This window comes from Telmatherina bonti, assembly GCF_933228915.1.
Source record: "Telmatherina bonti genome assembly, chromosome: 7".
NCBI classification, from domain to species: Eukaryota; Metazoa; Chordata; class Actinopteri; order Atheriniformes; family Telmatherinidae; genus Telmatherina; species Telmatherina bonti.
Window position 1 is genome coordinate 26,163,577 of NC_136625.1, and position 18,152 is coordinate 26,181,728.

The 18,152-nt window shown below is 37.7% G+C and overlaps 1 protein-coding gene across 1 annotated transcript; it reads right to left on the reverse strand.

Annotated features, from left to right (window-relative positions):
* Window positions 1-9,422: 9,422 nt before the first annotated feature.
* On the reverse strand, window positions 9,423-15,534 carry metap1d (methionyl aminopeptidase type 1D (mitochondrial)). Its single transcript, XM_079243665.1, has 10 exons — window positions 15,482-15,534; window positions 13,670-13,830; window positions 13,176-13,325; window positions 12,942-13,090; window positions 12,001-12,043; window positions 11,759-11,922; window positions 11,574-11,671; window positions 10,941-10,988; window positions 10,769-10,847; window positions 9,423-9,981 (listed from the first exon to the last, which is right to left on the reverse strand). Exons 1-10 carry the CDS (start codon window positions 15,522-15,524, stop codon window positions 9,897-9,899), a joined length of 1,020 nt encoding a protein of 339 aa, XP_079099791.1. The 5' UTR covers window positions 15,525-15,534; the 3' UTR covers window positions 9,423-9,896.
* Window positions 15,535-18,152: the final 2,618 nt, after the last annotated feature.

The following is an 18,152-nucleotide window of genomic DNA, read 5'->3' on the forward strand; positions in this document are numbered from 1 at the left end:
TAGCATTACCATGCCACGTGTGTTCTGTAATGACTCATTAGATGAGTCAGAGCCAGAAAAGAAAGGGCAAAGACGTGTACATTAAGAGACTCCTCTCACTAGATGATTTTCAAGGCATTCCATGAGATGCTGACCCAAAGCTTGTCCCCGCAGCACAGCATTTCAGCAGACAACGCCAGCTTTGTCTGCACAAGAAGAAAGAGGGCAGACAGAAAAAGGAGAGAGAGACAGAAACTGCCCACATACAGTACTATAAAAGGCACAAATAATGGTGGAAAAAAGGGAATGCAGAGAAGTAAAACTGCAGGGGGAGGAATGTGGTTCCTACTCAGGTCTGTTATCTACTTAAGGCCTCATTAACGGGATTTAAAAGATCAAGTGAAGATCAAGTGGTTCATCTTTCCCGAGGCCTAAACAAAAAAACCCCAGAAGTTCAGTTTTGATGTTTTATTTTATGCCGGTCATGAGTAAATGAGGAAAATAAGGTGCATTTGATACGTATTTGCACAGCTGAGTAGGCTAATTCAATCAGAATTTCAAAACTTCCTTCTAGTCCAGGTCAGTCACATGCAGGAGCTCTGATCATATTAGTTTATTATTTTAAAATCTCATTCTGGAGGAATCCTTCAGTCATGTGACCATTAGCCTCTTAAATCTATGGTGTGTGTTTCACTGGGCAAGAAAAAGAGCACAACTTTGAGGATAAGATAAGATAAGATAAAATAAGATAAGATAAGATAAGATAAGAACGACATTGGTTTTTGCCGTTCTCACTGCAAACTTTCACGTCCAAATAGTGACACTGTGTCAGGAACCCCAATTAGCAGGCACATGACAGTCATCTCTCCATGACGGCTCTTGTTATTTCTTTGTTTTTCTTTTCAGCTTCATTGATTTTTTAATGCATTTTCATATTGAGGTCTGTTGGGTTTAGTGACAAGTAAAAACATTTTCTAAAAAAAACATCTTAAAATCACACTTCCCTTGCCTGCTACTATCACCGTAATGTCTACAAATAAACAAGCTGAAAGGCTTGTGAACGGTTTCACTTATACTTTAATCTGTGATGTCATCACAGCAAATGATCCAGCATATTTACAAAGTCACAAATCAGAAACTTACCGAATAAACAAAAAAAATATTGACATTTTAAGTAACAGTCTGTTCTTGACTGTCCCATCAATCTCTGGAATTAATCATTAGTAATAACTCCATTAGGAACTAAATGCCCCCCTGGTTATAAGTAACTATTTGTTAGCTGAGGTTCATCTCTGATCTTCTCAGAGTCTAGGCTTTAAATAATTTTACCCTTCAGTTGTTCACTGAGGAGAAGTTTTCTTGGCGAAAAGTCATATTTCTTTAATCAAGAACTGAGTCATGTGTACTTTCTGTGTACAGCTTGTGCAGCAGCAGAGGAAAAAAAAACATTGCCTCAGGTGCAAAAGCAGACAAGTGGTAAGAACGAGCTTTCTGACACACACACACGAGGAGTTGAAAAGGCAGTGTCTGGACTCGCCCAAGCCACAGCCCTGCATTTGTTCATAAAACTGCACCTTCAGGTACACGAAAGAAGGGCGCCTAAATCTGAGGGTGTGGCAGGGTGGGGGTTTATGACGCCGTAGAAACATGTAGCATAGACTCACGCTTGCATCAGTTTTATAATCATATTTGACCACAAATCCAAGCTCTTTCACAACTACAGCGCTTTCTCTGAGCAACACAAGTTCACTTTGCATGATTTCCAGCTAGAATTGAGAAAACAGAAATGAGTGAAAACATTTATCTGAACACAGAGAACACCTGAGAGCACACACAGCTGATTATTGAGCATGGTGACATAAAGCTGGCATAAAAACAGCAAACTAAACACTGGCAGTTCACTTTAATGCCCTCAAAATGGCATTTTCAGCATAATAATCAGCACATTTTCACAAATTGCAAATTTCACTATTTCATTATTCAGCTTGAAAATGATTATTTCATAAATCTTTTGAAGAAACAGAGGGTTATGCACTTAAATCAACACACTGATGTTACAAATCAAACAAAGACATATCCAGATCTGCTTCATTCCTATCACTTGAAAGTGTCATATAAAATAAATCATTTTAATGCTTTCACACAGTGCAGCTTGGTTCTCAGCACATTTAGGGTCATGACATGACTATTAACTTTGATCTTTACATCTTAAACATGATGAGAACAATGTGTGCTTTATTTAATGTAAAAACAAAGCTATCATTTAGCAATCGGGGGACGAACGTTTAATTCACCTTCCCTATCTTCTATTCACAGTATTGATCGGCTATCTTAGTCAGACTTAAACACTCATGAGTAAAACATGAATACACTCACAGTGCAGGCTGTGACAGATCCTCTACCCTTCTCAACTAGTGCACTAATTACAGTCAATAAGGAGTAACTGATGTCTTTTCTTGTCCTGTAGTGCCATCACACTCTGGGACAATCACTGCCTCCCTGTTCGAAGGCTTTCTTCGTGGGTGAACTGTGTGTTTATGTCAAAGCTTTGGGCGGAGGACGTAATATGAGATGGCAGTACTTGCAGGCTCTACTGTCAATGGCTCCAGGTGTGCGTTAGGTAATCTGAGTGGGTCACAGGGTGACAAAAGTTCCCCTCTGTTTTCTTTCAGGTTCAGGTCGCCTCAGCATATGAAACAAGGCTGCTAAGCACCATTACTGATAAGATAATTAGATTATTTCCTGTGAAGTCAAATGAACTGATTCCTTATTTTTCTGAACTTCTAAGGCAAATGTGTTTTGTGTCTAGCTATAAAAATAAAAACACATATCCGTAACAACAAAGTCACATTACGATTAAAGTATGGTAGATCAGAAATGACAGCAATGACAAGGAGATGCTGAGGAGAAACTGGGGAACAGTCACAGGACTGGTTGGGAAGAATGAAGAATCTAATTGTATTGTATTTCTCTTTGTGGGTGGGCAGACTTTTACAGTTTACAGGCTTATGATGTCTATAATGTGAAATCCTGGATATTTATGGTCTGATCCATTTTATTTAGGCTGATTTACAAAAGCACAGAAAGGCAATAAAGCACCTTCCTGCATATTGATGCTAAGGTAGAGATATTTTTATGAAATTATGAAACATTGCTAAATTAACATTTTTCAGCATATATATTAAATGCTGACTGTGTTAAGCCCTTTTCACAGCAATGTATTTCTTTCTTTCACTGCTTAACTTGACACTAGTTCTCCACTCTGCAGCATGAGAATGCATCGTAATATAGCAAATTTGAGCATATTTTTAAAAGATTCCCTCTATGACCTAAAAAGAAAAAAAAAACTCAGCCATACTGTGCTGCTGTCTTGTCTGGTCTGTTGTTTTGTTTTTTTGTTTTTTTTTAACCACATCCAAAGAAAGAACCAGCAGGATGTCACACTCTTAGAGGTCATAGTCCAAACCATGAACAAAATTCAATACGAGCAAGAATAAAAAATAAACCAAAACAACACAAATGCAACAGTAAAAATGGAGCAACAGTGGTCAAATCCCTTCATTTCACAGTTGTTATGTTGTCAGGTACAATAAGACAGCAAGCCATGATAGGGCTTATAAACTCTGGTGGGTAGTGTTGTAACAACCTCACTCAATCAACACCAAACTGGCCAATTATTTAACTTTATTAGAGTGCGTGTTCATTATTGGCTTTGGTCCAGCCAACATAACCCTGGGGGCATGGCTGTAAATATGACCCACGTCTTGAAAAGGACGCATGGCACAAGTTGAAAAAGGCATTTTAAATTAGCTCATTGGATAAAACCAAAAATAAATGTGTTTTGTCTTAGCTCCTACATGTACATATATTGTAGCTAGGAGTAAAAGAAAAAAAAGTTAACAAATGCAGTTTTTAGTTTATGAAACAAACTAGTTCCATCTTTGCTTTTTTTTTACATCACATCATTGTTTTTAGAATAGCAACATTTGGCTTCTTTAGTCAGTTAGTAACTTAATGCAGAACATACTGTAAAAAATGAGAGAATACAATTATTTCCAGTTGATCCATAGTGACTCCTATAAATGTAAGTTATTTGCCTTTTTTGTATTTTATCTCTGTCAACAGTCTTAACATAAAGAAACATTTCTGTTAATTTAAACTCACCAACATGTCTTGCAAAAATAACCTTTTTATTTAAACTGACAAATTCAGCTGTTTTTGTTTGACCCTTGAGGTGCTTTAGTCGCTACCATACTGAGTGCTTTACCGTCTAAGATTCATAATGTGTCATCAGTGCGTGTGTATGAGACACATCTACCTCCACACATCTCAAATTGATACAATTGGCACTATTTCACAAAGAAAACAATCATTTCTGCCATGTTGCAGAAACATCAGAGACAAGTTATATTTTATGTAACACAGATGATATAACTTACCTGAACTGAGTAAGTTATATCATCTGGTCTAAATAGATCAGATTTACAGTCGCAAATTATAAAAACCAGCAGTGAGAAGCAGTAAGTCATTTTGTCCATGCTAGCTAGCTAATGCAAGCTAATATGAGTTCAAGTCATCATTGAGCCAGAGAAATACAGAGTTGCTACATATACTTCCATAATATACTGTAGAATTATGAAATAATACAAAATTAATTAATACAAAGAATTAATACAAACCACTACTATTAATCATAGTGTCCCTGCGATAATTCTACTTAATTACACGTACCGTACACGCCCCAGTGGATCGGAATTTGTCAATAACCCAAACCTCAACAAAACCGTGGCTGCTATTGTGGCTACTTTAGCAGCCAAAGAGGTTATACATTATTGGATGGAAGTAATTCTTAATTCCTACACCATCATGGACATAAACATAAATTCATAGTTGTTTAAATGGCACTCTGAGGATTCTGGTGGGGGCTTAGGAACAAGGATCACTTCAGAAATTCTTTCACCTTCTCTCCAATTCCTTTTAGCTCCATGGAGAAGACTTCCGTCCATCTCTTTCTGTCCACTGCACAGCACTGTACACAAACAACACAGATACACAGAGCTTTGTTGGTACTGTTGGATGCATTTTGTGTGAGAAGTGGGAAAGACTATGTCAATTTTATTGAGATCTCAGCAATACAAGAAACTTTCACATGAATCTCGAGAATTGTACAATTTTAGTAGCTACAGAGCAATAATCCATCAGTGTTAAAGTGCAGACTGTTTTTAACGTCAGTAAGTTTCCATTTCAGGGAAACAGATCAAAGATGACATGTGGATATGGAGGAATTATTGGGAAAAGTAAATACTTGTTCTCCCCTCAGGCTTATCTGATGTGACTCTAATGTGTTTACACCTCCCAGTAAGGACACACACACACACACTCTCACGAGCATGGACGGTTTTGCATTAAGCTGCATAGCTAGGTAAAGTAGAGAACAGTACAAGTTGTGTTTTCATGGATGTTTATGTGCTGTGTGAATCGCAGAAAACAACAGACACAGTCAAACATTTATCACAGATCTTTTAAAGTGGCCTTAGGCAATGCATACAACACACACACAACATTCTGCTGCAAGTCTTTTTTGGCAGTCTGCTTTGGTTGCTAAGGCCCATGAAGGATATCAGTGGAACAAAAAGACTTACAGAAGCCAAACAGATACATCCCAAAAAATCAAGGCAACACACTGAGACGAGTGGATAGATTTGCTTGCTTACCTGCGGTCTGAAAGCACAAGGTCACGCCTTGAAAAACATTTTCACTGTGCTAAAAGACCAGAAAGCATTCCTTGAAATTAAAAGGAGTCAAGAGGTCAAAAGAGAAAGTTTCCACGTTGTAAGTGTCAATCAGGAGAAGACCTTCATGTGCTCGCCTGGTGATCCCAGTTTATAAATGATTACTTACCCATTTACTTATGCATGTATTATTGCAGGATATTTGAAATCCAACACAGTGAGAGTTGTGGCTTTGTAAACTCACAAATTGCCTCCTGCAGTTATTCCAGGTAAATCTTGGTATTACAAAGTACCTTCAAAGAATTTCTGGAGTTAGTGTCCCTCTACAGTTGTCATATTGTATCTCAATGCATCTTCATTTTGTTTCTATCTTAACCTCAACAAACCCCGGTGTTGTCGGAGTTGACTGATTCATCGTCGACCTGTGGCTACATGTCCTGGCGCAGTAAATGTTCAGTCGCAAGGAATCCGCTCAGCTGTTTTTGTTTGGACCGCAGGTGCAATAATTGGGCTTCGTACTCATATTCAGAAAAAAAAAACCATCTGTACGTGTCCAAGACAGAGCTGCCCAGACAAGTTTGGAAATGATGCACCACTCTGTTATTGGTACAATCTTACAGGTCACCCAGGAAACCAAACCTTTCTGTGGTTCCTAAGTCAGAAAAGTCCCGGGCAGATGTGATATGTCACAGTTTGGCTTCGACATAGATGTAGTCATGTAGGTATACACACCTGGAATGAGAGGATATCAGGGAAACAGGACAAATTGATCTGTTTAAACAGTAGCCACTGAACAATCTAACATCTACAAAGCCAACACATTGGAAGCTGCATCAGGATTATCTTCCATAACTTCAACAACAGTTAGTCAGTACAAACTTCATATGAATTGATAAGTAAAGATTGGGCATGTTTCATGAATTTATTCAGGACTGTTGCCTCACAGCAAGATTTCAGCCTCGACTGAGACCTTTCTGTGTGGAGTTTACATGTTCTCATGTGCATGCATGGCCTATTTTACAGGGTCTATAGCCTTCTCCTACTGTCTAACACGGTATTTTTAAATTCTCCCTAGCAAAAGGGGTGTTTGTCTCTCCATTTTTGGCCTGTGATGGACTGGCAACCTATGCAGCTGTACCCTGCTTCTTGCCCAGTCGTGGCTGGGATGGGCTTCATATATCTTAGATGGGCGCCATGATTATCAGGCTTCAGCAAAATGCAGAACATTATTTAGTCATATTGTCTTATTTTAGATGATCTGCTAACATATAGGAAGAATGGAATATATGTAACATCTTCGCAAGAGATAGCATACAGTAAGAAATATAATGCATCAAAACAGAAGCAAATGTCACATTTTTAAAAGCTGAACTTTTATCCTGTGTACTCAATGTGCACAGGCAAGGATTCAAATGAAAGCTGCAGACCAAGAGTTCAGGAATAAGTCCCAACACGCTGGAAAAACAATGAAAGGCAAAGAAGATCACTGAGACCCAGAGCTTAACACCTCATTCTGCCACTCCCTGTTCCTCCCAAAATACTCCTCTTATCAGGCTCAAAATCTTCTACCTGTGGCTTTCATTTAATTCTCCTTTCATACAAACTTTGTCTTTTTTAAATGTGATGTCAGTAATTTCTAGAAACATGTCAGTGGAATTGAGTAGTGAGGTTATTTTAGTAATTTGGGTGGAGTTTTTCTGTTTTAATATAATTTTGTCCCTTTTTAAAAAAAACTGAAGAACAGGATACACATGCAACATTTCTAATCTAATGTCAAGACTAACAATAAAATCTGAGATGTGAATCATTTCCTGGATGAAAATGACTGAATTCCAGATTAGCTCACCCACCTTTATTTGCTTAATCCTTCCTGCATCCCCCATAAACTGTTATTGGTACACAAACAAACTCTCATTCACACACACACACACACATACACACACACACATACACGTATACATGCACTCACAAACATATTGGCAGGAAATGAAAACACACCCTTCAGTGGGCTGGAATCTAATTATTCTTCCCTTTGTTCTCCTTTTTATTCTATGAAACATCCTCAGTTCACTCAGCTCCTGAGTTGGATTACACTAAGTAGAAACAAATGAAAAACATCATAATGGACATTATTCACCCTGAAGACGCGATCATGTTCAATGCTAAAGTGTGTACCATCTATGTATAATATACAGGAAATTAGATAACATCATATGCCGATCAAACAAAGACTATCACCGTTCAGAAGAGAAGCATTAAGCCCTGAGCAATACTTTTAAATAGTAGTAGTTCAGATCAATGCCAGTGCACACAGGCTTGTCTATACTTCAGTCTGCAAATGTGGACTTTTCCTGCATACCATTGGGCAACAAACTTTATAAAGCAGGTAAGACATAGTGCAGCAGTCAGGAATGACCACAGTAAAAACAAGATTTAATATCTGTGCTAGAAGGGTGTGTGCTGCCCTCTGCTGGCCACATTTGATAGTATGCAATACGGCTGAACAGTTGGTAAACAGTGTAGTCTAAGATACTATACCTGTACCTGAACTGCAACAGTCAAATGCTTAACTGAGGCATCTGAATGTTAGATTAATGACATGATGAGGTTTACATTAAAATATTTTCAATTATATTTTATTATATTCAGTTGCTTTTTAGGGGGAAATGACCAACTGAAATACAATAAATCAGATATCTGTATCCTGTAACACAGTAAAATATTTTGCGGTTTTGTGCAGTGGTCCCCAAAAACTACTTATCATTTTGTTTAGGATTCTTTGAACCTTTTTTGTCCATCAATGCTGTGGCTCTTTAGCACAGCACATAACATTTATTTTCACAACTATAAGAGGAAGTTCAAGCAAACACCTTCAATATATTGCACATAAAGGATAAGCACTAATTTGTCTGTTGTTTAATGCACATGAACTGCAAACAGAACATTTCTTCATTCCTTTTGTAGCTGCATCTGACAAATCTACAGCAGGGATGTTGAATCGCATGAATGGCCTGTTTCTTGCCCTTCTGGACTTGCATATTAAAATAAATTAGACTGAAATGTACATAATATAGCCACTTTAAGGCCCCTGCGGAGCTGAATGACATGGATGAGGGAATCCAGCCGTTTCATGCAGCTGTGTTAGAGAAAGGATGCATCTACAAGTTGCAGGGTCGTAGCTCTCAAGAATTGGACTCGGGCATCCCTGTTCTACAGCCATCTGCTCAATTTTTTGATGGTGTTGTCTGAACTGGTTTGACCTTTTCCACCACTGCATTAGTTAGCGTTTCAAAAACAAGGTTTCCAGAATAGACATGAACCACCCCAGTTACCTCTCCCACCTCACTCCATGCAGGAAAATAGATTAAATGCACAAGTTACTTAGGTTTGGTGCTTTTCTTACCTCTGCCAAGGCGGTTATGTTTTACAGAGCATTTATCGGTTTGTCTGTCTGTGTTCAAGATAACTCAAAAAGTTATGGACTGATTTTCGTAAAATGTTCAGGAGTTGTTGGAAATGTGAAAAAGAAGAACTGATTTAATTTTGGTGGTGATCCGGATAATTGTTTGGATCCAGGAACATTTTAAAGTCCTTGACGGAGGTTTGAGCTCTCCGAGTGCTTTTTGTAGTTTCCTTTTTAAAATGTTTCTTAAAGTAGATTTTGAAGATCCAGTCAGAAATTTTTTATTATTTTATTCGGTGTTAATTTAGTTCTGACATTAGACATGCTCTGTACAGTCAAAAGCCTTGTGGACCCTGGTGTTCTATGGCGTGTCTCCAGTAGAGTTGGGGACCCCACGTTGATGTCTTAAACTGTATTTAACCCAAATCCCTAGACATAAGTGAAATTGGAAACATAATCGACATAAGTATAGTGGTTTTATTCCAATACTGACATTTGGCTGCTACCAAAGGTAACTAGGAAGACAAAGTTTAAACACAGACTGATCGTCAGTGTGCCAATAGCATAAATACACCCAACACGCAGAAATTTAACATAAATAAGGAAGAAGGTGCACCAGCAGCCATGATTTACAACCTCACACTGTCTGACCTCAAGTTGTCGTCAAAAGCACACGTTGGTTTCCCTTCAACGTCTGAAGGAACCATCAGTCCAGTTTGTAGCTTAATATTTTGCATCCTCTAACGATGCTCTGTTGAAGTCAGTGCTAAGATTCTTTCACATCACAGATTTTTCTCCTCTGGTAGTTTGGTGAGGATCTCCACTCCATCAGATGTGATCACCACCGTGTGTTCAAACTGAGCAGACCTGTCAGACAAAATGCACAAATAAGATTATAAAGGCATAGATCCCAATTAGAAGTCAAATACAGTCATTGGGACTTAACAAGTCAATACTAATGTTTTTAAAGTTACAGAAATAATATATAACATTTTTCAAATTATGCTTTTACTTGTTTACTGAGAAATGGAAATTCAAGTTCTCCTTGTTTCAGAAAACAATTATTTTGTTCAGAGCTCAGCAATGCTCACTCAAGTAATATGACAACTGACACAACTAAAACATACGAGGTCCAACCACAGCTGTAAAGGGACCTTAAAAAAGACTCGCAGGTATCTTTTCGTATTCCCATTACAGTTCAAATCACACAGAAAGACAGCAACTAGTGAGGTTGTAGAAGAAGCAGAAAAACACACATCATATGAAAACTACGGTACATGGCAGCAAGGGACAATACTTAATTTTTTTCTCTTTTAACCAGAGCCTACAGATGGTTGCTGGAGTGACAGAAGGTCTCAAAACAAAAGCAGACAATATGTAGTGATCATGGCAGCGGCATCAGTTGTAATGGCAGCCAAGTTGAAGCAAACACCAAGGGAGAAGTGTGCAGCTTCGACAGATCACCCACTTTGGATGTGTACGTTTAATATACAACATGACCTTATTGGGCAGATCACATAATGGAGAACAGCAGCTCAAGTTGTTTGCCTTAACTAGCTCATAGGTGTCCTTTTATTTATCACTAAAAACACATAATCAAAGAAAGAAATCTTGGCAGCATAACAGACATGATTTTTTTTTGTGAACCACAAACCTTTTGTCATCGACTGAAACTGCAGTCCACTTGTCCTTTAAGATTTTGAACTCTACGGACCCCTCCATCAGTATGGGCTCTAACAAGGTGGGATTTACAGACATTATCAATCTCACATTCATACACAACAGCATATTTATGTACTACATAAAAGCTCTACTGATCAACTTGCCTATTGTGAAAGCCATCCCTTCTTCCATGGTTATGTCATTGTCATTGGCTGGAAATATAATCATTCTTAATCACACTGCAACCGGGGACAACCAAATAACATGTTTTTGTCAAACAGATGTGTGATGTACAACAAACACACAGGAGATGCATACGAAAGCACAAGCTCCTGTCCAAATTAAACTTCATGTAAGAAACAGAGTTTTTATAATAATAATTATGTGTGAGGGATTTAAAATGTTTATTGCATTTGTATATTTCCAGTTTTCCCTGTTTTAAAAGCTCTCTCCCCTTTGCCTTCCTCCTGCTTCAGGTATGTCACTACTTTTTATCAACTACTGACACTGAGCTCAGAAACAACCCTCATTTTTTCTCATTTGAATTGAACTTACAGCACTTTGTAGTTGTTATATAAACATGTTATAAGCATCTACAGTGTTCAAATCACCTTCACTGTCCACCATCCCACTCAAACCCACCGGAAGTTTCTTTTGATTGCACACAAAATTTGAATCTTCACAGTCAAATTTTTTTTACTTAAAAATAACGAAGAATATAAACTCTAAAGATAAAAAAAAAACCACTCTATAGCATGAAAACCACTGATTTAATGCAATTTGAGACCTGAACTTACCATGATGCCAAATCTCAGGATGACAATGAAAGTAGGAGCCTATGCCATGTCCAATGAAATAGGGACACACTTGAAAGCCGTTGGCTTGGGCTATTTCACTATCAGCCAAGGAGAAACTTGAGTCATTAAAAGAGAAAACATTGACATGAACATGTAGTGTGTATGTATCTGATATGTGTGCATACCTGATAGTGTTTCCTATCACACAGAGGTGTGCACCTGGCTTGCACACAGCAATGGCTTCACCTCTGCAGTGCCTGGCAGTTTCTACCAATCGCTGCCCAGTCTCATCCACCTGACCAATCAAGAAGGTTTCTGAGGTGTCTCCATGGTAACCGTCCAAATACACCTATTATGAAAAGGCTAAGTCAGTAAAGGGATATTTATATCAGTATTATCTAAGGGTTGCTTTAAAGTGTCAACTTACAGTCACATCAATGTTGATGATATCGCCATCTTCTAGTTTCCGACTGCAGGAAAAAAGGCATTTTAGTGTAGATATGGATTATACAGATAATTCCTGACATTTTATATAGATTAAAGGTATTGATCTATTACACAAACACAGTCATAGTTTATACTGCTACTTATTTTTTTTTATCATTGTAATGTAACATATGTTAGATCACAGACTGTATCAGACCTGCTGACCTGATTTAATTTTGTAAGAAAATTATTTGGAAAAGATTATAAGCAGCATTGTGTTTAATATAAGTGGTAATTTTTAGGTCAATCTATTGGTCAATAAAGGACAACTTTTGTTTCCACCAGATAAGAGCAAACATGATCAACCCAACATTGCTAGGATCTAATGCTGCTCCATATTTCTATTATTACTATCACCGCATTCTTCCACATCTGACCCTCCCACCGCCGCATTCCTTTGTTTGGGTCGTGTTTACCCATAATTTCCATTTACATCATATTCTTTATCCTGTATTTGGCTTACTTGAGGCTTACTCAGAGCTACGTTTGTAGGCATGCCAGAATTCACTTCTTTTGATCCACATCAGAGTTCGTTTGCACAGAAAACCAGGACATTCTGAGGAAAGCCATCTGCAGAAACTGGAGTACAACCACACACTACCTTTTAATGCGCGGGGTGGGCGGGATTTCACTCACAGTCATCATGTCTGTTAGGTGCACACACCAGACAGTCCAGGTGCTGCATTTCCACAATTCCGAGTCCCATTCTTTGCGTTCCTCAACATTGTGTTCTGAATTAATGGTTTTTACTTCATATATATTATTTCAGAGACATCTGTGTCTGCATCATGATGCATCTACCCCAACATTTAACAACAGCATAATGAAGAGTTTTTGGTTTGTGGGTGGACAAATGAGGTGAGCTATCTCCGGCCCCTTTACCTGTCAGGTATGCCATGGCAGACCACATTGTTCACAGATGTACACACCGACTTGGGGAAACCTCCATATCTGAGAGGGGAGGGGTAAGCATTGTGCTTAATCGTCTCTTGGTGTACCATGAAGTCTATTTCATCTGTTGTCATGCCAACCTGAAAGCAGCAAAGTGTAGCTGTATTACTTGTGATGATAAACATGAGAAACAACAAGGAGGCCTTGAAGTGATGATATATTTACTTTCAAACTGCGCCCAGCTAGTAGCAGTATCTGTCTGGCTAGCTGACATGCCCTGGCAAGGCCTTCGATTTGCTCTTGGTCTTTAATCTCAATGTAGTCTGGCCATTCTGGGACCAGTCCAGTGCCAACATAGTCAGGTTGCACAATGTGCTAGACACAGGAGAGCGATGAAAAGACAGGATATTAAAAAATGGGTCACATTTTTGTCATGCCTACAGTTGTAATAGTTTATTTCTAACTCAACTCTGATACACTGGTTGTTTTTGGGTGTTTAAGTCACTATGACTATGCTATTAAAATAAAGGTATTTAATTTGCTTTGACGGAGAATGCTTTGGATTCTATTGTGCCATACAGTCTGATGCACTTGACTTGACAACAAAGTGGAAGTATTATATAACATGTAAGTGTAAAATGTAATGTCATTACTCAAATAAAGGTCTTAATCTCATTTAAATGGAAAAACGTATTTTGTTCAAGTTGTTAATCATCTACCTTTGGAACTGCATAAGCTGGTCGTACAGTAGCTGGACGAACCACGTTGTGAGAACTTTTCCACTTCCTCCAAAAAAAGCGCCGATGTTGCTGACATCGAAGGGGTGTGGGAGGGGTGCAGCTTCCGAGACAACAAACTCTTCGTAAGAAACCTCCCAGTCCTGAAAAAAAAGCTCCAAAGATTAAAAGGTTGGACGTTATTGAACTCGGTGTTAGCTTTCATAGCTAAAATGATACACAATATACATAAATTTATTAGGTAATGATGGGAAGCAGGAACAGAGGCTCGGTAGCATTTATGAATTAAAAAGAGCAGATTTAGATGAGAGGCTTGTATTATTCCCTGAGCAATCACTGTTGCTTATTATGATTAATATGATACACTCTCAACACACCTCAATTAGTTCCATTGCTCGCAGTTTAGAGATAAGACTCAGACAGATCTGATCATTTCATTCTCTGCTTCTAATTCCAGTTTTCCTTTATACTCTTGCTTCCTGTTTTGTCTAATTCATAGAGTTGCTGAATGAGTTCTCCTATTGGCATCTCACACAGAAAGGGCACTCCCACTTGTTTGTTTTCACAAACCCCATTTTAGGCTGAGGAATCTGAAATCATCAGCAAGACAGGTTCTGACATCTCACCTGCAAATCACTCAGGTGCAAAGCACTCCCAACCATGGGAGTAGGTCTACACCAAACCTTTTTCAGATTTGTTTTAATGAAACATTATTATTTTTAGTGGTAGACACTAACATTAGAGTTGTTTTGTTTGTTTGTTTGTTTGTTTTTTTTTATTGTATTAATTCAAATCCATCCATCAATTCAAAATCTGCAAAAATAACACAATGAAGCTGATGTCATGAATAAGGGTTTAAATGTGCTATAAAAGTTAAATAAACATTTTTATACTAGTGCACAGAAGCTTATGTGTGTATGTTGAGTCATTTCTGGAAACTAAAAGGTAAACAGCAGGTGGCACTATTGTGGCTTCAAACTTGACAAAAAATTAGACATTTTTCATAGGAAAGACCAAAGGTTTAGGTTCTTCAAGTAGTTTCATTTCACAACCACTGATATGTGTTTAGCTAAAGGACACAGATAGAAGAATAATAACTTACTAGAAGACTATAAGAATAAAGAAATACTGTCTAAAGGCTTAAGGACCATCAGTTCAAAATACCTTGAAATCCAACATTCTCAGTCCAACCAAAAGTGGCAAACCTGGACATTACAGTCAACTCTGATCAAACCATTCCCTTATATAAAACAACATAAGAACTAATACCATTTAAAATGTGGTTCTGGTTCCCGGAAACATTACCAAGGTCCAGCTTCACCTGAATTTATATGATGAGTATAAACTTTGATATTCATTCTTTCATATCAAAAATACTTTCTTTATGATGTTCCAACAAAAGTCCACTGAGATCCTGCAACTCTCTTCCTTAGCAAATCGAGAGGGGGAAAAAACACTGGGGCTGCTGAACTGTTGCACACCTGCTCATAGAGGAACAGACTGCACATAATCAGTAAACATCACATATAAAAACCACAACTTATGGCAAAGTGATTTTTGGAAAAGGGTCACCGTCAACTCTTCAGATAAATACTCCCGACCTTACTGCTGTGTGCGTGTTGCAGCTAGCTAAAAGCATGAGGCAAGAATGGTGTCCGCAGACAAACTACTTCAAAACGTTTACATTAAATTGTTTTGTTAACTACTTATTCATTTATTGTCTTGTCTACATAGTCTTTAGTCTGGCACAAAAGTAGAATACTAAATGTCAAACGAAAAACTCAAAAGTAGTACCTGCTCTGGTTGCAAGTACTGCTGTATGGCCTGCCGCCGCCATGAAATTCTTGTTGTGGTCACGTGACGTTGGAGTCCGTGGTCACGTGACAGAAATTACAACTCACGTCAATGTGGTTCTATTGGATTTTAACGTAGCTCTTTGGTAGGTAACTTAATTACTGAAAATGTATATTTGTGTAACGTTGCTGGTAATTCTACCATTGATCAGAGATAATCCAGTCAGTTAATCAAAGCAAACAAATATGAACCAATAAAAACCAATAAAAATGGCATCTGGTAATGTTGAAAGTCTATATGAAAATATTGTAGATTTTGGTATAATAACAGGAGCTATTAGTTGGGAATTTGTTCTTTGCTTTTATCTGAGGAGTTGACTAGCAGCAGATAAACCAAGTTAAGATTTCTTTCTTTAAAAAAGTCTTTTTTTTTTAATCATCTTTTTATTATTTACGACTTGCCTTTCGAATCACTATCATTTTGAATATCTTAATTTTTTAAGGGGAGTTCCTAAAATTTTATTTATAATTATTTACAGATGCTGACTAAAAGATACTGTACAGATTTTACTGCTTAATTTGCTGAATTATTGTCAGTTATCTTAATTGATGTTTAACTATTTTATCTTCTTATTTTAATACACTATACTATGATGGATGGTGATAACAAAGAATTTCCTTCTGTATTGGGTATGTTTGGTCAGTTGCAACATGTAAAAGACACAGCACATAATTGAAGCCACATCCTTAATTTAGTCATTAAAGGTATTTACTCTGGGTGATTTACCAATCACTCAGAATGTCCAAACAACCTCCTTTTTGGTCAGTCTTGGTCAAGAAGAGGATTATTTATTGGAGAACAAGTTGTCATTTTATCACAGCCAAAGTGATGTCATCAACAAAGAGTGCAGTTGACAGACTTCTGGATCATTTCTCCTAAAAAATTTTGAATATAATGTATGTTGTTGCTCCAGTAAGGATCATATGCACCTTAGGCAAACAGAAAACTCCAACAGGAAACACCATTTTGGTCACAAACTTAAAAAGAACTAACCTTTAAATTCTTTATTAGTCATTCTTTATGAGAAACAAAGCTTGAGTAATTAATACGATGATCGGTGTAAAACTTGATATAAGTCTACTGATCAGGCTTTCAACCTCATCACAGCCCTGAAATAGAACTGGTCAAAGTATTAAATTACATTTGTCTGAATACTGATCCTGGTCATGTAACAGTCCTGGTTCTGATTGATCTCAGCATTGTGTTTGATAGATCACACAATCTAGTTGCACAGACTGGAAAAGTGGGTTGGACTTTCGATAGTTGCCCTTATGTGGTTTAGGTCCTATTTAGATAATCCGAGTTATTTCTTGTTACCGGTAGATATGAATCTGAGTGAGTGGCTATGACTTGAGGAATACCGCACAAGTCATACCTGTGTAACTTGTACACAGTATACTCCCTTTGGGTATATTACAGAACTTAAACATCTGTTATCACAGTTATAGAGACAATAAACAGCTTTGTGTGATTCTGTCACCAGATGACAGTAGCTTATTAGACTATGTCAGTGTCTGAAACAAATAAACAACTGGATGAGAGAATATTCTACAATTTAAGGACAAAACTGAGATTATTCTGTTTGGTAGCTGAGAAGTAAGAGATAGCACTGATAAACACATCAAGACTCAGGGTCTTAAAATTGTTGAGTTTGTAACCTGTTAATAGACTCAGATCTGACTTTCATTAGTCTTATCAAAGCAAAGCAACTTTTTATCCAATTCAATCAAGAGGATTAAAAATTTTGTCTCCTAAACAGACCAAGAGAAACATCCATGCCGTCATCTCCAGTAGACTAGGTTACTCTAATGGTCTTTTGACAGACTTCCCAAAAAGAACATTAAACATCATTCAGGATGCTGCTGCTAGAATTTAAAGAGATCTGAATACATCACAAAAGTTTTCACATTTTTACACTGGTTTCCAGTTAATCACAGAAAAGATATAAAACCTACTTATAACTGACAAGCAGCAGAGCTGAGCAGCACTCAACCACCATCAGCAGCCACCTGGCCCAGGATCTACCAAGCTTCCACCAGGCACAGGCCGAGGATCCACCAGATCAACCAGGCCTAGTTGCTATCAGGCCCAAGCTACTCTTAATAGGACACCAGGGAATAGAATTTGTTACTGGCACAAGCTACAGGTCAGACTGATAATGTGTCACACTCCTGTTTGATTGTAGCCTTCAAAGGCTACAGAATAAAGCAGCTCGGCTAGCATTGCACTGTCCTATGTAGACTTCTATTGAAAGTATGCATTATGCGCTGTCATGGCTATAGGGTTTGATTAGTAATTTTTAGCAAAAAACTCAGTACTAAAAGCAGAAATGAGTTAATATTTACTAATGAATTATATTATATTTACAGCCTATGACAACTGTGTTCCCACCTTCATCATGTGTTTTAGCAAACGTAACAGAAGTGTTACATTGATATTCTTATAAAACCTGAAGAGATGGAGGCAAAAATGACAGATTACTACGGAGATTTTCCTTCTTTGAACATGCATGTAAATGGGATTGGTTATAAGTCAGTAATTAATCACTCATACCTCTAATCAACTATAGAAATCCGAGATATACTTAAGCAGACAATTTGAAGTATTGCCA

Excerpts from the sequence above, each read along its gene's own strand:
- metap1d (XM_079243665.1), bottom strand. The coding sequence starts at position 15,524 with ATGGCGGCGGCAGGCCATACAGCAGTACTTGCAACCAGAGCAG. Across the intron at positions 13,091-13,175 it reads TAGCTGGGCGCAGTTTGAAA|GTTGGCATGACAACAGATGA; the intron begins GTAAATATATCA and ends TGCTGCTTTCAG. Across the intron at positions 10,989-11,573 it reads TCCTGAGATTTGGCATCATG|CCAATGACAATGACATAACC; the intron begins GTAAGTTCAGGT and ends TTATATTTCCAG.